Source organism: Paramormyrops kingsleyae, chromosome 19 (genome assembly GCF_048594095.1).
Source record: "Paramormyrops kingsleyae isolate MSU_618 chromosome 19, PKINGS_0.4, whole genome shotgun sequence".
NCBI classification, from domain to species: Eukaryota; Metazoa; Chordata; class Actinopteri; order Osteoglossiformes; family Mormyridae; genus Paramormyrops; species Paramormyrops kingsleyae.
This window is the reverse complement of record NC_132815.1, coordinates 23,271,355-23,290,195: the sequence shown is the minus strand read 5'-3', so window position 1 is coordinate 23,290,195 and position 18,841 is coordinate 23,271,355. Positions and strand designations below refer to the sequence as shown.

General features: G+C 39.5%; 1 protein-coding gene across 2 annotated transcripts in view; it reads left to right on the top strand.

Annotated features, from left to right (window-relative positions):
• The first annotated feature begins 1,013 nt into the window (after window positions 1–1,013).
• The window catches only part of otofa (otoferlin a), a 50,044-nt gene continuing 32,216 nt past the window's right edge, over window positions 1,014–18,841 (top strand). For both annotated transcript variants that reach the window (XM_023806633.2, XM_023806632.2), the window contains exons 1-5: window positions 1,014–1,348; window positions 4,506–4,564; window positions 8,680–8,768; window positions 13,153–13,252; window positions 15,273–15,469. In XM_023806633.2, the coding sequence (XP_023662401.2) occupies window positions 1,270–1,348; window positions 4,506–4,564; window positions 8,680–8,768; window positions 13,153–13,252; window positions 15,273–15,469 (524 nt within the window). In that variant the 5' untranslated portion in view covers window positions 1,014–1,269. The remainder of the gene's footprint in view (window positions 1,349–4,505; window positions 4,565–8,679; window positions 8,769–13,152; window positions 13,253–15,272; window positions 15,470–18,841) is intronic.

The window sequence follows — 18,841 nt, the reverse complement described above, 5'->3', positions numbered from 1 at the left end:
TTTAACCCAGGGCTGTGTTACAACTATCCCTGACTATGGGGTAAATTGTAACATTTCACTCCGTATGGTTGAGGCTAAACCATTCTTGGTCTGTTTGTGATACAGAGATAAAAACCTGTGCCGTTTCATATAAGACATATGCAGGTAGTTTGAATGCGATTCATTAAAAGAGCTTCGAGGTACAGTTTACGTTACAACTATCACCGGTCTCCACATCATTTGTGCCCCTTCAAGTAAAGTGTTACCACTGTTTTACGCTAAGATCCAACAACACAAGAAAAATAGCAAGAAACTTATCGTTTGAGATCGCTATAAAACGTTAAATTGTAACAAATAAATATATACTAACATTTAATTGACATAACCTGTTTAATTTTACCCAGATTTCCAAATGACTCGATAATTACGTGGGATAATGTGCGTTAATAGACGAACCCGGGTGCCTTTTCCCGGCCATCTGACAGCAGCAGGCATTTAATACGCCCAGTCATCAATAATCAGGGCTCCTTTCCTTTTGTACGGCATTTCTTTTTAATAACAATGGTTTGTAGACCGGACGCATTCTTTCAGGATTTTAACATTTAATTAAGATCATTAATTGTGTATATCCTAAGGATATGTTACAAGAAAAAGGGTAAACAGGTAACGTCAGAAAACAATCAAGATAAAACAAATTGTTGCCAAGCAACAGCAGTTGCAGATATAAGATATTTTAGCCAAATGCACTCTTATAAATTAACTTGAAGATACGTAATGATATGAAACTTGATCTCGTTGATTTTATAGCAATGATGATTTAAGCAGATTAATAGACCTATGTCATTATTAGTAATGGCATCAGAAAAGACCGTGATTCGAACATGCATTAATTGCATATTTATTTCTCTACGATTTTAAAAATATAAATAATCATAATTACGTTCGCGGTTTTGTTTCGTACTCACGCCCCCTGTTGGCCCAAATTACTATAATTCCCGAGCGTTACACTCTGTACTGGTGCTGAAAGGGAGGAAGAGCCCGAGAGCAGAGTGCGTGAAAGCCAAGCTGCGCAACAAACAGCGCAATAAATGCAGCCTGTTCAATAATTCAGCTTTTTCTCCGTTACCCGATAATGCGGAAGCTGTTTCATAAGGATATATGTATATATTTTTACCAGGAATTATGAACGGAAATTCTGAAACTTAACAATTTTAAATAATTTCAGAAACGTTTTGCGATTTTTTTTTCCGCACGAAAAACTGGTGCTAAATTCACATCAAGTACAGAACTATGGCTCTGGTTGTCCACCTAAAAACTGTTACAGACCTTCGGGGGAAGGCAGACAGGATCGCCAAAGTGTCATTTCGAGGTACCAGGTTATCTTTCATTTATTATAATCGTCATCATCACCATCATCATTATCTTCAATTAAGTATTATTTATCCGCGGAAAGTTCTTTTTAAATGCATTTTTTAATTTGCTATTTCTCTTAATTATAAGGGGCACAGCGTACACTGGCCGCTGAATACAGCAGCTTTGTGACTTCGGCGTTGCTTCGTGCTGTTTCTCACTAGAAACACTAGAAAGTTGGCTGTCTAAACTGACAGCACCTGCAGCATAGCCTCTGAAAGACAGAATATGTGTGTGTATGCCGGCGGTACGTGTACACCCGTACAAAGATGACAGAAGTTTGAATAATTTAATTCATATTTTTACATAAACACTATATACTGTCTTTTCCTCAGCTTTGGTTGTGAAGCGACGTTATCTTTAACATTAATATGCGTGCATAGATATGTTTCATACTTATACATTCAATAAAATTGCGAGAAAATTTTTAAAATATGGAGATTAGATATATTCAATGCATTGCGTAATTCACACCTAGAGACTTCATCTTAAAGTTCAGGTGCTGCTCACACCACCTACGACATGGATTGTTTTAGGAAGTATTTGATTGCAAAAATGATTAGAAAACGTCTTATTTTTAATACTAAGGAGCCTGGGTGTTAAGGAAAGGTAGCCGCTGTGATTAAGAAACGAGTGAATTCTTGAAAATATAGTCATCCTAGAGGAGATCATCCCTGCTGAAGCAGGATAGCTCTGGGAATCCCTATAGTTTCATTCATCCGCACTTGCAGCAATATTTAGAATTCAAACCCCAATATGTGCACTTTACAACCGGGCGGCCCTATAGCTGAGGAAATAGCCAGAAGTAATAACCTTTATATTAACGATCGATCGTATCCAATTAGATGTTACTAATCGATCTTATTTATGATTAGTAATGTTATGTTTACACTATGGGATACATGTCGTCCCTAATGTTTCCGACAAGAGGTTAAATAAAGTATTTCGTAAATTATTCCAATAAAATTGCTATTGGGAGTGTACGTGTTTCTTTTTTTTGGGGGTGGGGGGGGGGGGGGGGGGTTGTTGGAGGGTAGACCTATTCTAATAGCCCTTTTGGTTTGACGGAAAATTGAAGCGACTATCTGCCTAGACTGTAGAGACGATATTGCACATTTTCATATTAAATGGAATTTGGGTGTAAACTTACTAGCCCCTTCAAGTATATGCTGATGTGGCAATAACCAGCAGCCACTCCAATAACCCAGTAACGCCCCGTTACTAATTATCGGGTAATATGTTTATTAAAGGGTCAGTAATGACATATTCACCTTGATATTAAAATGTTGAAAGAAACCTGAAGAAATATGCAATGCCTAGATGTTTTATAGAAGTTGGCTCTCTTTGTTCTTTTGGTACAGCCAAGCTTGTGCGTTAAATTGTGAATTCTTTTTGATCAACAATTTAAAGAACTGAAATGTTATTTCTGCCCCTGCAGTATTAGGTACACGCACATTGTTCCAGAAAATGCACCTAGAGTTCCATGCAGCCCCCTTTCCGTCGCCCGGCTGTTTCCCGTCGCGCTGATAGCACTAATGGCAGGTTTTTGTTTTGGTTCCTCCGCGCTGCAGTTGTTAAACCCGCTCCGTTCTGCACTTCCATTCCCAAATAAAGTCCCGATTCCTTCCTCCCATCCTTGTGTCATGTGGTTTTGTTTGCTGTCCTTCACGGAGCAAGTCGTACAAACATATAACCACGACCATCAGCATTTAAACATCTGCCATTTTAGCAAAAATTTAATCTAGAATTCTGCGTCGTTATGACAAACAAGGCTACTCCTATTATTTCAGATCATAGACTCCTCCCATCATCATGACATTGTTCCATAATCGACATGCTGTCTGTCATTCTCTTTACGTTTTTCATAACTTTTAGCTACAAGTGAAATGTTTAGCACATTTTGTAATCTTCAAAAAGAACATGCAACGGAACTGTATAAAATGCAAACTTCATTGAACTATTATCAGAACTGCCACTTATGTTTCCCAGTTTTAAGTGTAATTAGGAATCACTGATTAATTTTTGATCAAAGTTGCCTTGGCTACAGTAAGCTTCAGGATCATGCATTTATTTCCTCCTGTCTTTGTCTGAACACTTGATTGTAGCAGAGCATCAAATTTAAAGTAACAGCCTATTCTCTGGTCACTGACTATATATAAGGTCAAGTACTATTAAAACACAACTCCTAAAGGGATAACAATGATTAAACAAAATTCAAATTACTTGTATTTCATTTTGTTTCCAACACTTTTGCTTTGGCACTTCCGTACGTGTTTTATCAGTTTTTTTCTCATTTTGCAGCTGTGTTTTATATAAAGTGAATTATAATGTTGTAGTGTGTTTTTTTTAATAAACTTTATCTCTGTCAGTTTCCGCCACCGATTCTACCAGCTGTATCAGGAGGTTTATGCCTTGCCACAGTCTTACCGAGATCATTACAGCAGCCAGCAGCAGTGAGAGATAAGGATTCCCTCGGATCTTTGCTAAAGCTTTACCGCGATGTGTGTTATCACCGCAAGCCACTGCCTCTGCTCATTTAGAACGTTCCTGAGGATCTTTCCAAAGGTACAGGTGCAGGGATGAGGGAAAAAAAGACACCCGCAAAAGAGGAGCATTGCATGACCTGGAAATAACAACAACATTAAACTGTAATAACATTATTAAACATTACTAACGGTAATAATAGCAGACATTATTATTAATTATTATTATTATAGTCACAGTGGCAACTTTTTATTATTCCTCTCAACACTTCAGAGAGGCTACAGAATACTAACACAATAATATAGTGTAACCCAAATGCAATAAGCCAGACAGCCTGCCTTTTGAAATATGCATTTCCATGTATCAGCGATGATTAATAGGAAGCCGGTGAGAGGCAGTTTGTTGAATAATAATATCAATAATACGAACAACACCAACAGCAATGAGCCTAATAAAAAACCTTTATTCACTGATTGCCACTGATTATGGTGCTTAAACCCTTCTAATGTCATCTCTTCATAATGCCCCTCAAGTACCTGCAGATGTGATTCTCACACGCCGTCTGCCGGCACTGCAGCTGCTCCCGCTTAATGGTGTCCTGTTTAATCTGACTCTCAGCATCATCCCAACAGGGCTTTCATTTTACACCCGGGTTTTGGAAAACTGTGAAGAAGAAGCAAGGTTTGATGAGGTCAGTGGGTATCTTGTGTACAGTATATTTCTTGATTTTGTGTTTTGTGCTATCAGTTGATTTGTCTTGCTATAGCAAACCTTCCCGAGTGACTGGGAAAGGATAAAATTACTAATGATATAAGTACACCAGTTAAAATAAATGAATCATGTGAAGGCCAAAAAGTGCAATGCAGGTAAATACAAAGGCCACACATAAGCTAGATATTCATTTAATTAGATAAGCTAAAAACTGTATGAGCTTTTCAGTTTTGTACGGTTCTGGAAAATGAGAAGGAAATTTTGGTTTGAAAATAAGAGTAGCAAAGTGAAATTATTATACAGGAGTTATCTGCATTGTTCAGTGTTGTCATTTCAGCAGATAATTTACAGGTGTTTTGCTGGTGTTCCAGTTCCACTGCTATTCCAGTGGAGTTCCTATAGTATTCCAATGGAGTTCCTGTGGTATTCCAGTGGAGCCCCGCTGGTATTCCAGTGGAGCCCCGCTGGTATTCCAGTGGAGTTCCTATGGTATTCAAGTGGAGTTCCTTCTTCAGGGGCCCCAAAGTCTGTATAATTATTATGATGTAATTATAATAATTATAAGCTACTTCTTTTAAATCAGCTTCAACAGTTTCAGTTTATGTTTGCTGATGTGTATTTCTGACCTTGGTTACATAAGTATGTTTTTTGACTTGGATAAATTATTCCTCTACCTGGGTGTTAACACCTAGAGTTGCCAACCAAATCGATGACACAGCAGTTTGTTTTCACATTGACGTCGCACTTAAAGCCACGTTTTCCGTCACCTTTGATGCTTGACCGCCCCCGACTGTGGGTGGAATTTGCAGGATCTCTGTTCGAGTGAGTTTCCAGGTGTCCCTCTCGCTGTGCAGACACAGGTGGTTTCAGTGGATCTGTGGCTCTAAAATGGTCATTTAGTCAAATACCGCATCTCTTACATAATGGTATGATATAATGAGCAAATAATACATACTTACGAATGAGATACTTTACGAACGGCCGTTCGTAACTTGAAATGTTCGTAAGTCGTTATTAAACATCATTTTAAGGGTATACGCAAGTACAAAGAACTAGGATGCTAGGAGTACACACACTATGCTGCTGCACGGCGGGAGTAGCGGGCAGAAGTCGTATCAGGCGGAATTGGCACACAGTTGATGTTGTGGACAGGAAATGGGAGCCCAATGAACACAATTTGGACTTACAGTCCTTTTCGTTCGTATGTCTGAAAGTTGAAGACATAACGTAAGTTAAAAAAAGTTCGTAAGTAGAGGAGCGTCTGTACATATAGCAAATATTGTTATATGGCATACTATGCAGGGGGGCTTCAGTGCACAGGCTCTCCCAGGCTGAAGCCCAAGGGCCTCCCCTGAAAAGGGCTCTCAACAAGCCTCTGCAGTTTCAGAAGCAGAAGATTCCCTTAGATGTTGTAATTGGTAGTGGCTCTTTCATTAAATACTCCTTGCAGCAGTTGTTCCTGTTTATGATAAGCAAATCTATGATTCGGGTATTCCTTCAAATATCAAACATCCAAAAATCCGCACAGGGAGACCTACAGATGCTTTTAGGGTAGATATTTCTTAACTAGAAGGGCAAGGCCAGCAGCAGTAGGTGTTTTTATACGGATGCAAACAAGTTTTTCTTTCTATAACCCTAATAATTTTTTATAGAGCCAATTTGAATTATAGTGGCTTGAGGACACTTTCCAGTGCCTACATGACATTTAGTATTATTACTAAGCAGTTGTTACTGCATCCGTCTTTTAAACAAATGTTAGACATTAGTCCCTTAGATGAAGGGCTCAGGAGTACTACAACAGCTTCTCTGCTGCATTCGGTGTCACATGAACACCTGCTGCCAAATCTGGGCTATATTTATAGAGAGATTTGGGAACAGGTACAGTCATTAGCTAGTGAAATAGCATTAATCACCATCAAATTAACTATCCTGCTTACTGTGCAGGTACCTAAATTGACTACTGGCTAATCAGAGCAATTTGTTAATTGCAGCTATCACCTTTCAAAGCACAGCTAGATTTCTAATCTTACAGGAGGAATTACATGTAGAGTATGATTTACAATTATACCATTTGTGTCCATGGCAACGGTGAAGTGTAGGAAAGTAGCATCTGTAACATTGCAGAATGCTTGCTGTAGTCGGCTCGTCGCTCTATACATGTCCTGTAGGGCATTCTCTCTGCTTTTATATTGCCTTTCAATTAAGTCCTTTACGTTGTGCAGAGCTGTTTTCCTGCCGCCTCCCTTAAGGCGCCTTGTAGTGTATGACCTCCTGATTTCTCTTTAGCTTATTGAAAAGCAATATAAAACAGGCCCATCTTACTGTCACTGAGGTGGTTAAAATGTGTTCCTAAATACACAGAGCACATTCCTTCATATGGACTTATAAAATATTGCCACGACAATAAAATAAAAATATAACATTTTTAAAATGAATTTGACAGAAATGAATTGGGTGATTCGTACCCCTAAGGCCGCTGTCTTAGGGGTGCGATATAAAGAATGATGATTCTAGAATCTTCCGGTATCTGCCATGCGCAGTGCAACATTGCCTAAAATAACAATGGTAACCTTGTAAATAGCTATAAAAAATAAAAAATAAATTAAATAGCTATGTTTCTTTGGTTTTCTCTAACATGTGACGTTTATACAGAGGGATTGTGTGTGTGTGTGTGTGTGTGTATGTATAAATGCAGATGTGCATACGTACTGCATGTTCTGCTACACAGTGTTTTCTGCAAACAATATAGATAGTTGGTTTTTACAGTCCCTAGCATCTCCTTGAAGAGTCAGGGCTGTCTGCATGCTGCCTGCTTTGCTTACCGCTGAGTTGAGATGAGAGTGAAGTCATCAGGATCAGTCCATGCAGCGGGTGGTGTGGTGATTGAGGGCACAAATTCAAAGGCTCCCAGTAGTTCAACCAACAAATATTCCCATCTTTAAGGTGGCTGTGGAAATTCACGTTGTATGAATTTATTAGCTGTTAGTGCTGTCAAGACAATGGCATCACTAATTCTTGAAAGTATATCTGGAAAAAAAATTGATTAAAAATTCTGTTTGGATGAAAACATTGCCGAAGATACCAAACAACAATTTTAGTAATGGTACACATGCTGTTTATGTGTGGGTGGTTACGTGTTTTTGGGTGATAGTTAGTTTACCTCGTTTCACTTTCATTGTTTATGGTGATCCTGTGGACAGGTCAGTAACTGACTGGCTTCTTAATTTGAACTGTTGCCATGTGACTGATCGGTGGTGAATGACCTACCTTGGGCTGATTGGCCTATATGTACGTGGTTGGTTAGTATTTAACTGTCTTGTTGGTGGATCTTTACCTGCATAAATGGATTTCTGAGTAGTTTAGTGTTTTGCTGTTGGTGATTGGTGGTTAGTCACATACAGGGGACTGGTTAAGCACCTTACATAAGGCAGGTTAACAGTTTTGGGTTTTGAATTGCAATCTTTGTGCTGTGATTTGGTCATCTTTGGTTTGTCTCATTCGAATAACGATATGGCTGATTTAGCCCTTGAACAATTAATGTGTGCTGAGTTTTCTATATTCGAGGATGCTAAATCCTAAGGAGGGTACTTAAGAAAAACTGTGAGTGTGTCACTATTAATTTTGACTCAAAGACATGAAAACCAAACACTGGCTGCTGACATATCATCTTGTCTTTAACGTTTTATTTGGGAATCAACAGCATTTCCCAATCTGTTCCTTGGGGTCCCCACACAGTCCATGTTTACCAGGAGCTGGGAGGGAGCAAAAACATGGATTGTCTAGGGGTCCCTGCGGACTGGATTGGGAAACACTGATTTAAATAATAGCATTAGAGCATAAAAGGCATTCCCCCACTGAGTGTCACGGAGTCAATTATTATATTCCTTAGCTGATAAAAATGTAAAGAACTGCTTTCTTTAAGAAATACAATTTCATAGGAATAACAACCTCAAATCAAGGCCACAGGGGTTGAAATATTGTTGGTACTCATTTAAGAAGTGTTTGATAATATCTAATGACTATCGTTATCTATCTTTCTCTCTCCCCCCCTATTTCTCTCTTGCTCTCTCTCTCTCTCTCCCTCTCTCTCTGCAGACTTTCCGGTGGCCAGTTGCTAGTAAGATTGATGAAAACGAGATGTTGGAGATCCAGGTCTTCAACTTTAGCAAAGTCTTTTCAAACAGGTTAGTCACCGAAGTAAAAACTTTAAAAGACATTTATATTAATAATACAATACTACTACTACTAAAAATATAATTAATAATAATCACAACAGCATCACAACATACATGCATATACATGAATAACTTCATACAAGAAAAGAGTTCTGTTCTTTAATCCCTTGGAAAGGTCTCTGTGTAAGTATGAGGGGAATGACATGGTTAGACTTAGGGTTGGGGTTAGGGTTAGGGTTAGGGTTAATCTACCTCAGACTTGGAGTCCCAGAGACTGCCGGTGAGCCCATTGGTAAGGGGTATGGGGTGCCTACCAAGACTGCTCCCGATATAGCTAATCCAAAGTCATTTACATAGGGTGTGTTAAAATAAAGGTTGCCACAAACAGTATAAATTTTCAGCCACGGGTCTGATTGACAAATGACACCTTTAACAATAAAGCCGCAGGTCTTTACAAAGGCATTTCAAACAAAGGGACAGGTCATTACTTAAACATGCCGCTTGTATGCCATTCCTAACTCATGCGTAAGGCAATATCAGGTGTGGAATAATTTAGGCCTTGAATGTCATCATTTTCCTTATGTGAGACAGTACGTTGTTAGCTGGTTGGTCATCATGGTAACCAACTTTAAGATCTTAGCATCATTGTGAGCAAAAGCAGGAGCAACAACTACCTGAAGAGATCTGGATAGGGGCCTTTGGGGGCCCAGATAGTTGATAATGCTGTGATTATGGCTTTTAATATGTCACAGTGAAGCCAGGACCATTATGATGGTATGTCCTATTATAGCAACGATGTACAAGAGTCAGTGTGCTTCAATCGTACATTAAAACAGCACAGTATACCCATATGTTATTTTACAATAACGATGAGTCAGTGCAATATCATTTTACATTATGACACCACAGAGTCAGTGCTGTATAATCACGTTATATTACAAGACCATGGAGTGAGTACAGTATAATCATATGTTATATTGCAACATCGAGCAGATTAATTAAGCCCCTGAGTGGCTGAGGTTGCTGACTTGTAATTACAGCTTCTTGTTCCTGGGCTTACAGAATTTCCCCAGTCTCTGTAGACTAATGGTTATAACTTTTTAAATAAGGTCCCATTGATGTACTCAAGCTGTACTCAGGCTCACATTGACTTCCATTTCCAGTCAGATTTTACAAGTAGAAGAAATGTGCACATTCTTTCTTTGTATTTTCAGCAATTCCTTCTGGATATCAAATAATACTAGAGGCAGGCAAACCAGAACTATCCTCAGTATGTAAAAATAATTGTAAACATTGATAAGTGGACTGTTTGCCACACCTACGACATATGAATAACTAAACCAAGATCAAACCTTTAACTAAATGTTTTGTGATTAATTCAGACCCATAGTCTGCACCTATATAAACCTTGTTTATGTATTCCATTTTACTTTTTAGGAAGATATTTAAACCAAAATGTCCCATATATACGATTTATTTACTGCAACAAACTAGAAATTAATGTTGTAGTACAGGTATTGTTGTAGTGAAGTATTTTCTGGAGAAAAATTTAAATAACAATAACAATTTAGAGTAATGATTATAAATGCATTTTCCACAAAACTTCCTTCTTGTTTAACCATAAACAATTGTGTGTTTCTACTGTAAAAAATACATGCAAGGCTGACCTAGAAATATCTCACAGGAAACATGGACATCTAGTAAATTATGAAGCAATTGAAAGTGCAATTGTTTGGCAAAATTAATAATGAATGCTGTCTATTCAAAAGCTGATCAAAAGCCAAAACCTGATACCACATTTGTTAATAATTAAAAGGTTGTTGACAATACATAGCTACGAAGGAATGGCAATCGTACATTTTCGGTATCGTGCGTGTTGTGGAGGATAGATACCTTCCATCACAAAGAGAACAAAATTACTTTTTCTATGAGCTGCAGTTTTTTTAAGTTTATTTCTGTATATGTATTGCTGATCACAATATTATCAAATCAAGAAATATATCAGTAATGGTCTACACTAAACTAAATCTGCACTAATGAGTGTTTTAAAGAAACAGCATGAGTCTAAAAACCATCTGTAAAATCTCCATGTATAAATTGATTAATCTTTTCACTGTTATGTCAGCAGGGTTTCAGTCTATAATGTGTATAGTCCATAAATGTACGCTAACAGCTCCTGCTGATTGGATTCTGAAAGCACACTATAAACAAGCAAAAATAACAGGGATAAATACCACTCAATGAAACAAATCACTCCAATAGCTCTTGCCCAATCACGTTTATCTCATATAGCACCAAACACATAATACACACAGAGCTAAAAAGAAAATGAATGCTCAGCCGCCTCGTGAATAATTCTCTGATGGTTCCCTGGCTGATACTCTAGGTTATGTTTTGCCTCATTCATTTTCCGAGAAATTGACATCGGAAGTGCTTGATGCAAAGGCTATACTGTTACTTCTCATTTCTCATATTATCACTTCTCATGTTCTTCAGGTCAGGTCACTGTTAGCCTGTTGTCACAGAATGAACTACAAGCATGGATAAAACAGATGTTAGTGACCTTAGTTCTGGGTAAATCCCTCCCATTCAACTAGCTATGTTGTGCTTGGATACTGTGCAATAGATTGACGGGATATCGTTAGCAGGAAGCAATGAAAAGCGATAAGTTGATTAATTAAGCAGCAATAGGTATTGTCATTTCAGTCAAGCCCAAACCTGGAGTCCTACCCAGTATTAGCAAGAAGCAAATTGCCTCAATGAGCACTATATTCCACTGAAAAGCCATGGAGCTGAGGAGCGGATGGGTAACGTTATTAGGTGTGTCAGTCCATTGCATATGATTACACAGTGTGGGACTCCTCACGTTGTCTAAATCACACAACCTTCTGTCTGCAAGCAAATCTGTGCTGAATAAGAGTAGCAGTTTTGTAATGGTTACCATACAATATTGGGTGATGGGTAGGTAAGAGAGCATTTTAAACTGTTTACAGCCGTCCCACCATCCATCCATCCTGCCATGGTGGGGGGCTGTTTACATTTATCCATCCATCCATCTTCATCCATTTTCTGTAACCGCTCATCCTGCTCAGGCTCGCGGGTGTCTGTAGCCCAGTTCACATCTCTCTGCATTTTATTTTCCTTTAGGTTCTTTGTTTTTCCTCAGGCCAAAAAGGAAGTTACTTTAGGCAGGAAAAGAAATAGATAAGTTCAGTTAATTGCTTCTTTGTTGTTTTTGAAAACACTGATATGGGCTAATTAAAGGAGGGAAAACAGAAACTGTGTTGTGTCCAGATCAACATCAGGGCAGGCAGGCATAAAGAATCCTGTTTATAGTCACCGCATTAAGCCTGTCGGAATGGGATGGGATTTATTATAAAAGTCTGTTTTTATTGTAAAAGAAACATGTATAAAAACATGCTGAAGTTGGTTGGAGTTACCAAATTGCCCGTGAGTGAGACTGACTGGTGCGTGAATGCGCCCTGCGATGGGTTGGTGCCCCATCCTGGGTTGTTCTCTGCCTTTTGCCGCAAGCACTTGTGACTCTGAATAAGACAAGTGGTTTCAGATGATGGATGACAGAAGTTTTTTTTATCACATATCTTCAGATTTCCTGGCATTATGAATATAGTTGGATGTTGTATTCTAAAAGGGCGATAACATTCATTATAATATCATAATAAAAAAAATCCCAACCACGGTCTGCAATACCACCACTTTACTGTGGAAAAAGTGTTTACTGTGAGTCATTATTCCCAATTAATCATGACTAAAAGTGCTCTCCATCAGAAATCTACGTCCACCTCCGGCTTGCAGTAACACTATAGGCAGTGTTAAAGTCAACTCCCTCAGTGTACAAGAAAAAAAACATGAGGAGAGGAAGGCAGACTGGGTGACTCTCATGGTTCCTGGCTTCTCAATAGGATTCAGGAAGCCAAGGGGACAGAGAAGTGGAAACTGATCAGGCCAAAGGAAGAAATGAATATATTTCAAAACATAAGACACATTGGTTAATTAATTTGGGCCTATTAGACATACCATTGTGCGAGCCTGATATTTGTTATCACCTGATATCACTTGTTGGCTTTGCACTCTGTCTCATCCAAAGTTTGACTGGAGCTTTGTTACTCATTGTCATGCTTTTTAATGGTGCACCCAACCCATAAAAGTCCACATTAATTAGTAGTACTATTTTAAAATAATGGATACACATAATTTCTGCAGATTTTTAGGCTCCTTCCCTTTTATATACCTGCTCCACAGAGCCCAGCAAAGACCTCTTGCTTGAGATTTTCAGTTAGCCTGCCAGTACTAAGCACTTCGTAGCACTCTTTTCACAAAAAGGGTGCCAGAGAATGACATTGACCTCCTGCCTCTGTTTTCCCATTCCCAGATTGATTGGAACCTTCCGTATGGTGCTGCAGAAGGTAGCGGAGGAGGCTCAGCTGGAGGTGTCTGATACTCTTATAGATGACAACAACACAGCTATTCGGGTGAGCAATCTTCATACAGTAGGTGCACAGGTAGAGAAATTCGCTTCGGTTCCTGGCATGATCTAAACCCACTCTCCGGCTCAATCTATGGGTGTTTCTCAATTTCAAGAATGCAAAGATTGTACTTGTGGTCTTTCAAGACCGATCTTGATCTTGCTAACTTGCCTCCCAAAAACAAACGTGGGATGCAATGAGTCATGGGATTGTTCTCATTTGACGAGGATACAACTGATGCCTCCTTGATATTTGGAGCAGGGCAAGAACGACATCCAGGGATTTTCACCATCTTCTATACTGCTCTTCTGGAGTATTGGAACTGGTCTTCAGCAATGGAAGATGACGTAAAACGGGTGCATGAGAACACAAGTATGGTCAACCCTGACCAGCACTTTTTTTAATGTTTCCACAAAAATGTTCAAATGTCTCAAAAAGAACAGCATTAATAACTAGCAAGTATTGCAGTACCTTCATTCCAACTAGAGGCAAATGCATTAGGTTATAATGTACAGCACTGTGCAAAAGTCTTAGGCTTCCACCGGAAGTTGTTTAAATAATATTTAAGCTGGTGTGAAACTATGACTTTGTGAAAGTCTGTCTGCTTTTTGAAGCTTCTCCTCAAGTCACCACAGCATTTGCTGTGACAATCCAGCATAACACAGTTTTCCTAGGTCATCCGAGACTTTTGCACATTATAATATGTGCAGAATCCTGTTTACTTTCGAAAAAGGGAAAGTTGTGCGTGTAATTCAGACTTCCCAGTCGATCATGAAGGTGAGACAAAATGATCCTCCAGCTCCATCTGATTAACTGCAGTCTACAAAAAACCCAGCAGGCGAACAGCCAAAGCTGACAGTATCCTGTGCTCCTGGTGCAGGGAACTGGCTCCAGTTACACTGATGTGACAGTGGAGAGTTCATAGGAAGGCCCACAGACAGGAGGCCTCCTCCCAGAAAGGCTTAATGAAACCTTGGCTGCTCATACTACATGAACGAAAGATATTGAAGATAGCAGCCCTGACCTTGATACTACTGCAGACATATTTATGAAACTGCTAAAATGTATTAAACTAGCTAGCTAGCACAATTGGAGGCAAGTGCTGACAGTGCATTGACCAAGCTGGCTGCAGTGGAGCCCCTCGCACATCCACTAGCCGCCGATATTTAAATGAAGCAACAGGGGGTGCAGTTGAAAGAGGCTATTGCCGCTTGGTGTGTAATATCAGTCTGGAGTACTTTAGCTTAAGTTTAACCAGCACTGGGGTCACATGTCACAGGTCATGTCCCTTGCCAGAAAAGGCGTAATGTTAAGTGCTCCCTCCTCAGTTATATCGGTAAACACAGTAGGGGCTGTAACTGATAATGGTGACCCACGGAAGGCCCATCTCTACAATCAGTCACAATACCACAGTGGTGTACAACTTATGGAAATGAACAAGCATGCAAGTTTACCTTACAGCCAGCTAACTTATGACAAGCATGTTTACCCTATATCTAGTTATCTTATGGTGTGCAAGTTTACACTCTAGCTAGCCAACTTATGTCAAGCAAATTTATCCTTTAGCTAGACAAGTTATAACATGCAAGTTTAGGTTATAGTTTGCCAACTTCTGGTTCACAAGTCTATCCCATAGCTGGACAGCTTAAAACATGCACTAATGATGCACAAGTTTATCATATAGCTAGACAACTTACAGTATGCAAATTTAGCTTATAGTTAATCAACTTATGGTGCAAAAGTTTTCCCCGTATATAGCCTACTTCTGGTATTTACCCTATATCTATGGCACGCAAGTTTATCTTATTGCTATCTAATTTATGGCATGCAAGTTAACCGTATGGGTAGCTGACTTATGGCACACAAGCTCACTTAATAGTTAGCCTCTTTTTAAACAAAAATGTTGTCTTTGTGTTTTGAGATTCTGTTTAGCATATGAGATTCAATGGCAATGCACATGAAGTTGTGTGGATACCTCAGATCTGTATTCTGCCAAATCTTCTGTGACAGACATATTTTCCTGCAGACGAACATTACAATAGAGATCAGGTACCAGCCCCTGGATGGGACTATGTGCACCTGGAATGATGGGGAGTTCCTGGATGTGCCAGATGACCCAGATGGCACCGTCCGCTTTGAGACCAGCAGCCTCCTCTCTGGATACAGCAATGGCTCAGGGACGTCTCTTGGGAAGGCCAGCCATGGACTTCCTGTCTTGCGGAAGTGAGTAGCGTCTTTAGAAACTAGCAGATGGAGCTTATCGTCAGTGCATACAGTTGAGATGATAATACATTATATACATTATCTATCTCAGGGCACCAGTCAATCTTAAGAGCTTTTCCTGACCTAGATACTTGGGTCATTCAAAGGACAATTTGCGCTTTTCATTCCCTAACCTGCAGTACTGATGCATATGACCCTTTGTTTCATCACTATTATCCAAGACCTGTAGATTATGAATTACTCTAGGTTATTTTATGAGAAGGTAACTGCTTTCCAGTATTTGCCTTTCGGCTGATGATGCTGATGCCCCTGTATGTTGTTCACTATAGCCATGTCGGCTGTGCTGCTTTCTCCATTTTAGCCACCCTGTTTTTCCACTTAGTGGTACCTTTTTCAGAAAGTGCCAGTATCATCTCTGTTTTGCACTCTACAATTCTCCCCATCTCCTTGGTTTCGGAGCTCTTTGTTTTTGTAATGTACGCTGCCAAAATCACCTCTTCTCCCTTTTCTAAGCACTGTCAAGAGATCATCCTAAGGGTCTTGCTTGCCGTGTCTGCAATAAATGCAGGGGAATATGCTTATTGCTACTTCTTCATTAAGTAGCTCTCTGTCTGGAGGCTAAACAACAAACAGAATGGGAGATTATTCTGGCCTGCCGACAGTTTTGGTGTACGGTCTTCAGCTTCATTTTTATTGGTTAAGAGAAAATCCATGTTTTGTTATTGTGGTTTTATAGTCTGGTTTTGTCTTTTACGATGCTTTCCATATGATCCATGTTCTCCAGAGGACATAGAAATCCAGTTAATACTGCTCAGATGGTGGGTATTATTTAGCTCTCATAGTGGTTTCCCAACAAACCAATGGCTCTAATTAGTGTTTCCCCTCATGCGTTACACTATAATGATCCATAGAATCCTGCCTTTACCATAGTGTCATTCCCAGTGGTAATACTGTGCTGGTGTGTATGTGTGTGTGTGTGTGTGAGAGAGAGAGAGAGAGAGAGAGAGAGAGCCTGACACTGTATTATTGGGTTACTGGGTAGGTTGCAACAAAAAAAACCCCGCAAATGCTTATCTTCTGGTCATTTAGGTGGTCATTTATCTTCTAGGGTTTGACCCGAATGGTAGGATAAAGTGTCTGTGTAACTAACTCATTCATCGAGTCAGGCTTTTCCAAAATAGCAGTGTGAATTTTCAGTGCAGGTAACTTATTCATTCTTTGCAAACAAATCCGCATCATGCAAAAGTAAACTATGGGGAATAACGAAGATCACTTTAGATTGACTGTGTCGCTGAGATGCGCTATGTTATCTAACTATAACTCATAATGCTAGAAGCAGGTGATGCAATAAAACTGCAAAGGGTGGTGCAGTACAACCCATTATAAATGGTGTAGAGCGTGGGCAACCAGTGCTGACCCCGGAGTGCTGCAATCCAGCAGGTTTTCATTTTAATTTCTGCAAGTGTATAAAGTCAACAAATATGGAAGTGTGGAAGCTGCTTATCTGCCCAGTGAACCAAGGAGTGCTGGATATAAGGCTGCTTAAAATGGCGCTTTTCCACTGTCGTACCCAAGTCGTACCACAAACTGACGGTTTTCCATTGTAAACTATCCAAGCCATATCCATGCCGACATAGTCCTGCTTACTAGCAGCGCAGAAAGAGTGACCAAACCAAGCCGGTTGCATCACCACTGTCTCATTGGTTGAAATGCAGGGAGATACCAGTGTTCTGTGTTGATATGCATGGATTATCTGAAGGAAAAAAGGCATATTTCAGGGTTGCCAACTTTGGTCAGTTAGCTGGAGTGAGATTTTCAATTAGCGACAAATCTATGTAACAGTTTTATTACCTTGTAAATGGTCTGTCAAAGTTGCAAACTACCATAACGCTTTTGATTTAGCTAATTTTAGGTTCATAATGGAATAATACAGATTTGCTGTAAGATTTCTTGCTTGAGCGTGAGAGTCTGAAAGTGTGAGTGTGAGAGAGTTAGCAACCCTGTATTCTATATATTATTCATTATTGGTAGTATCGCACATTGAGATGTATTAGCGTATTCCCCATAATTCAGAACTTGAAAATTTCCAACCACCTATGTAAAAAAGTACTATAGAAGAGCTAAATGGAATGGATTCATGTGAACCAAGTGAACAGTAAATAAGCATCTCTTCAGTTTTACGTCACTGTCGCTCTCCAAATCTGGGAACGCCTTTACGGAGCCGACCACGCTGCAGTGGAAAACTGAAGGAAGCTGGACCTATGCTGTAACTAGTGCCTCTGTGGTACAGCTCGGGAACAGGTCCGTTCATGTATGCTAGTGGAAACAAGAAATGATGTTAGCGAAATTCTCCCAAAAGAAGCCCCAGGCATCAAGTTCTATCAACCTTATTATATAGCAATTAATGTGCAAATGTGTGGTCACTCAGTGTGGCTGATTTTGTCCAATGTGTGACCCTGGGAAATGCATACGACTAAGTAAACATAGCTAGCAATCCATATACGCTTTCTGCTTATGGGCTATTTGAGTCAGAACTAGCAGTTAAAGATCGAGAAATGGCTCATGAGGGAAGAGTCTCCTTGTTACTCATAATATTGAGCCACTGTCATGTTTCAGTGCGGGGGGGGCAGCTTCTCACTGGCTTTAATTGCCTCTCCTCCCTTTTTTCGACCTACTCTTTTCAGGCATGTGCTCTGGGGACCAATGGTGATTTATGACTCACCCCTTAATGCGTTGATTCCGATTAAAAAAGAATTTGAATTAACTCATACAGTTTTAGTTTAATGATAATATTATTCTGTTTCAGCATCTTCCTCAAAAAGATACTCAATGTGTACCATCAACTTCATTCCAGGCTGAACCTTCATTATTACTGAACAATACTGTTGTCTATACTAACACAGTATTATTTTATGTACCGACAGTATCACTTTCCAGTCAGTAAACGTGGTGTACATGCATCTTGTATGACCAGTCCCATAACACTACCTCCTCTGGCATTTAACAGGATTGAATTTAGCAAGATAGCAGAAGAGGGCGTTTTAATTGCTTTACGCTATAAGGCTTATTTTCCATCAACTCTGCAGGAAGACTGTAATGCATCTTGATAACATCATTCTCATGCAAATTAGTGCTGTTTTCCTGGTCTGTTTGAAGTACAGATTGACAGCAGAGAAGATCACACGTGGAGTGCTGGCAACCTCTGGGTTCTGATCCCACCTCTGTGCTAGAAAGGCATGAAGTCAGAAATGTGTGTGTATGTGAGCTATGTATATATTACTTTGTGAGGACCAAATGTCCCTACAATGTGATAAAATCCTGTTATTTTGATCTTGTGAGGACAATTTTTTCTATCCCCACAAGGGAAAACTC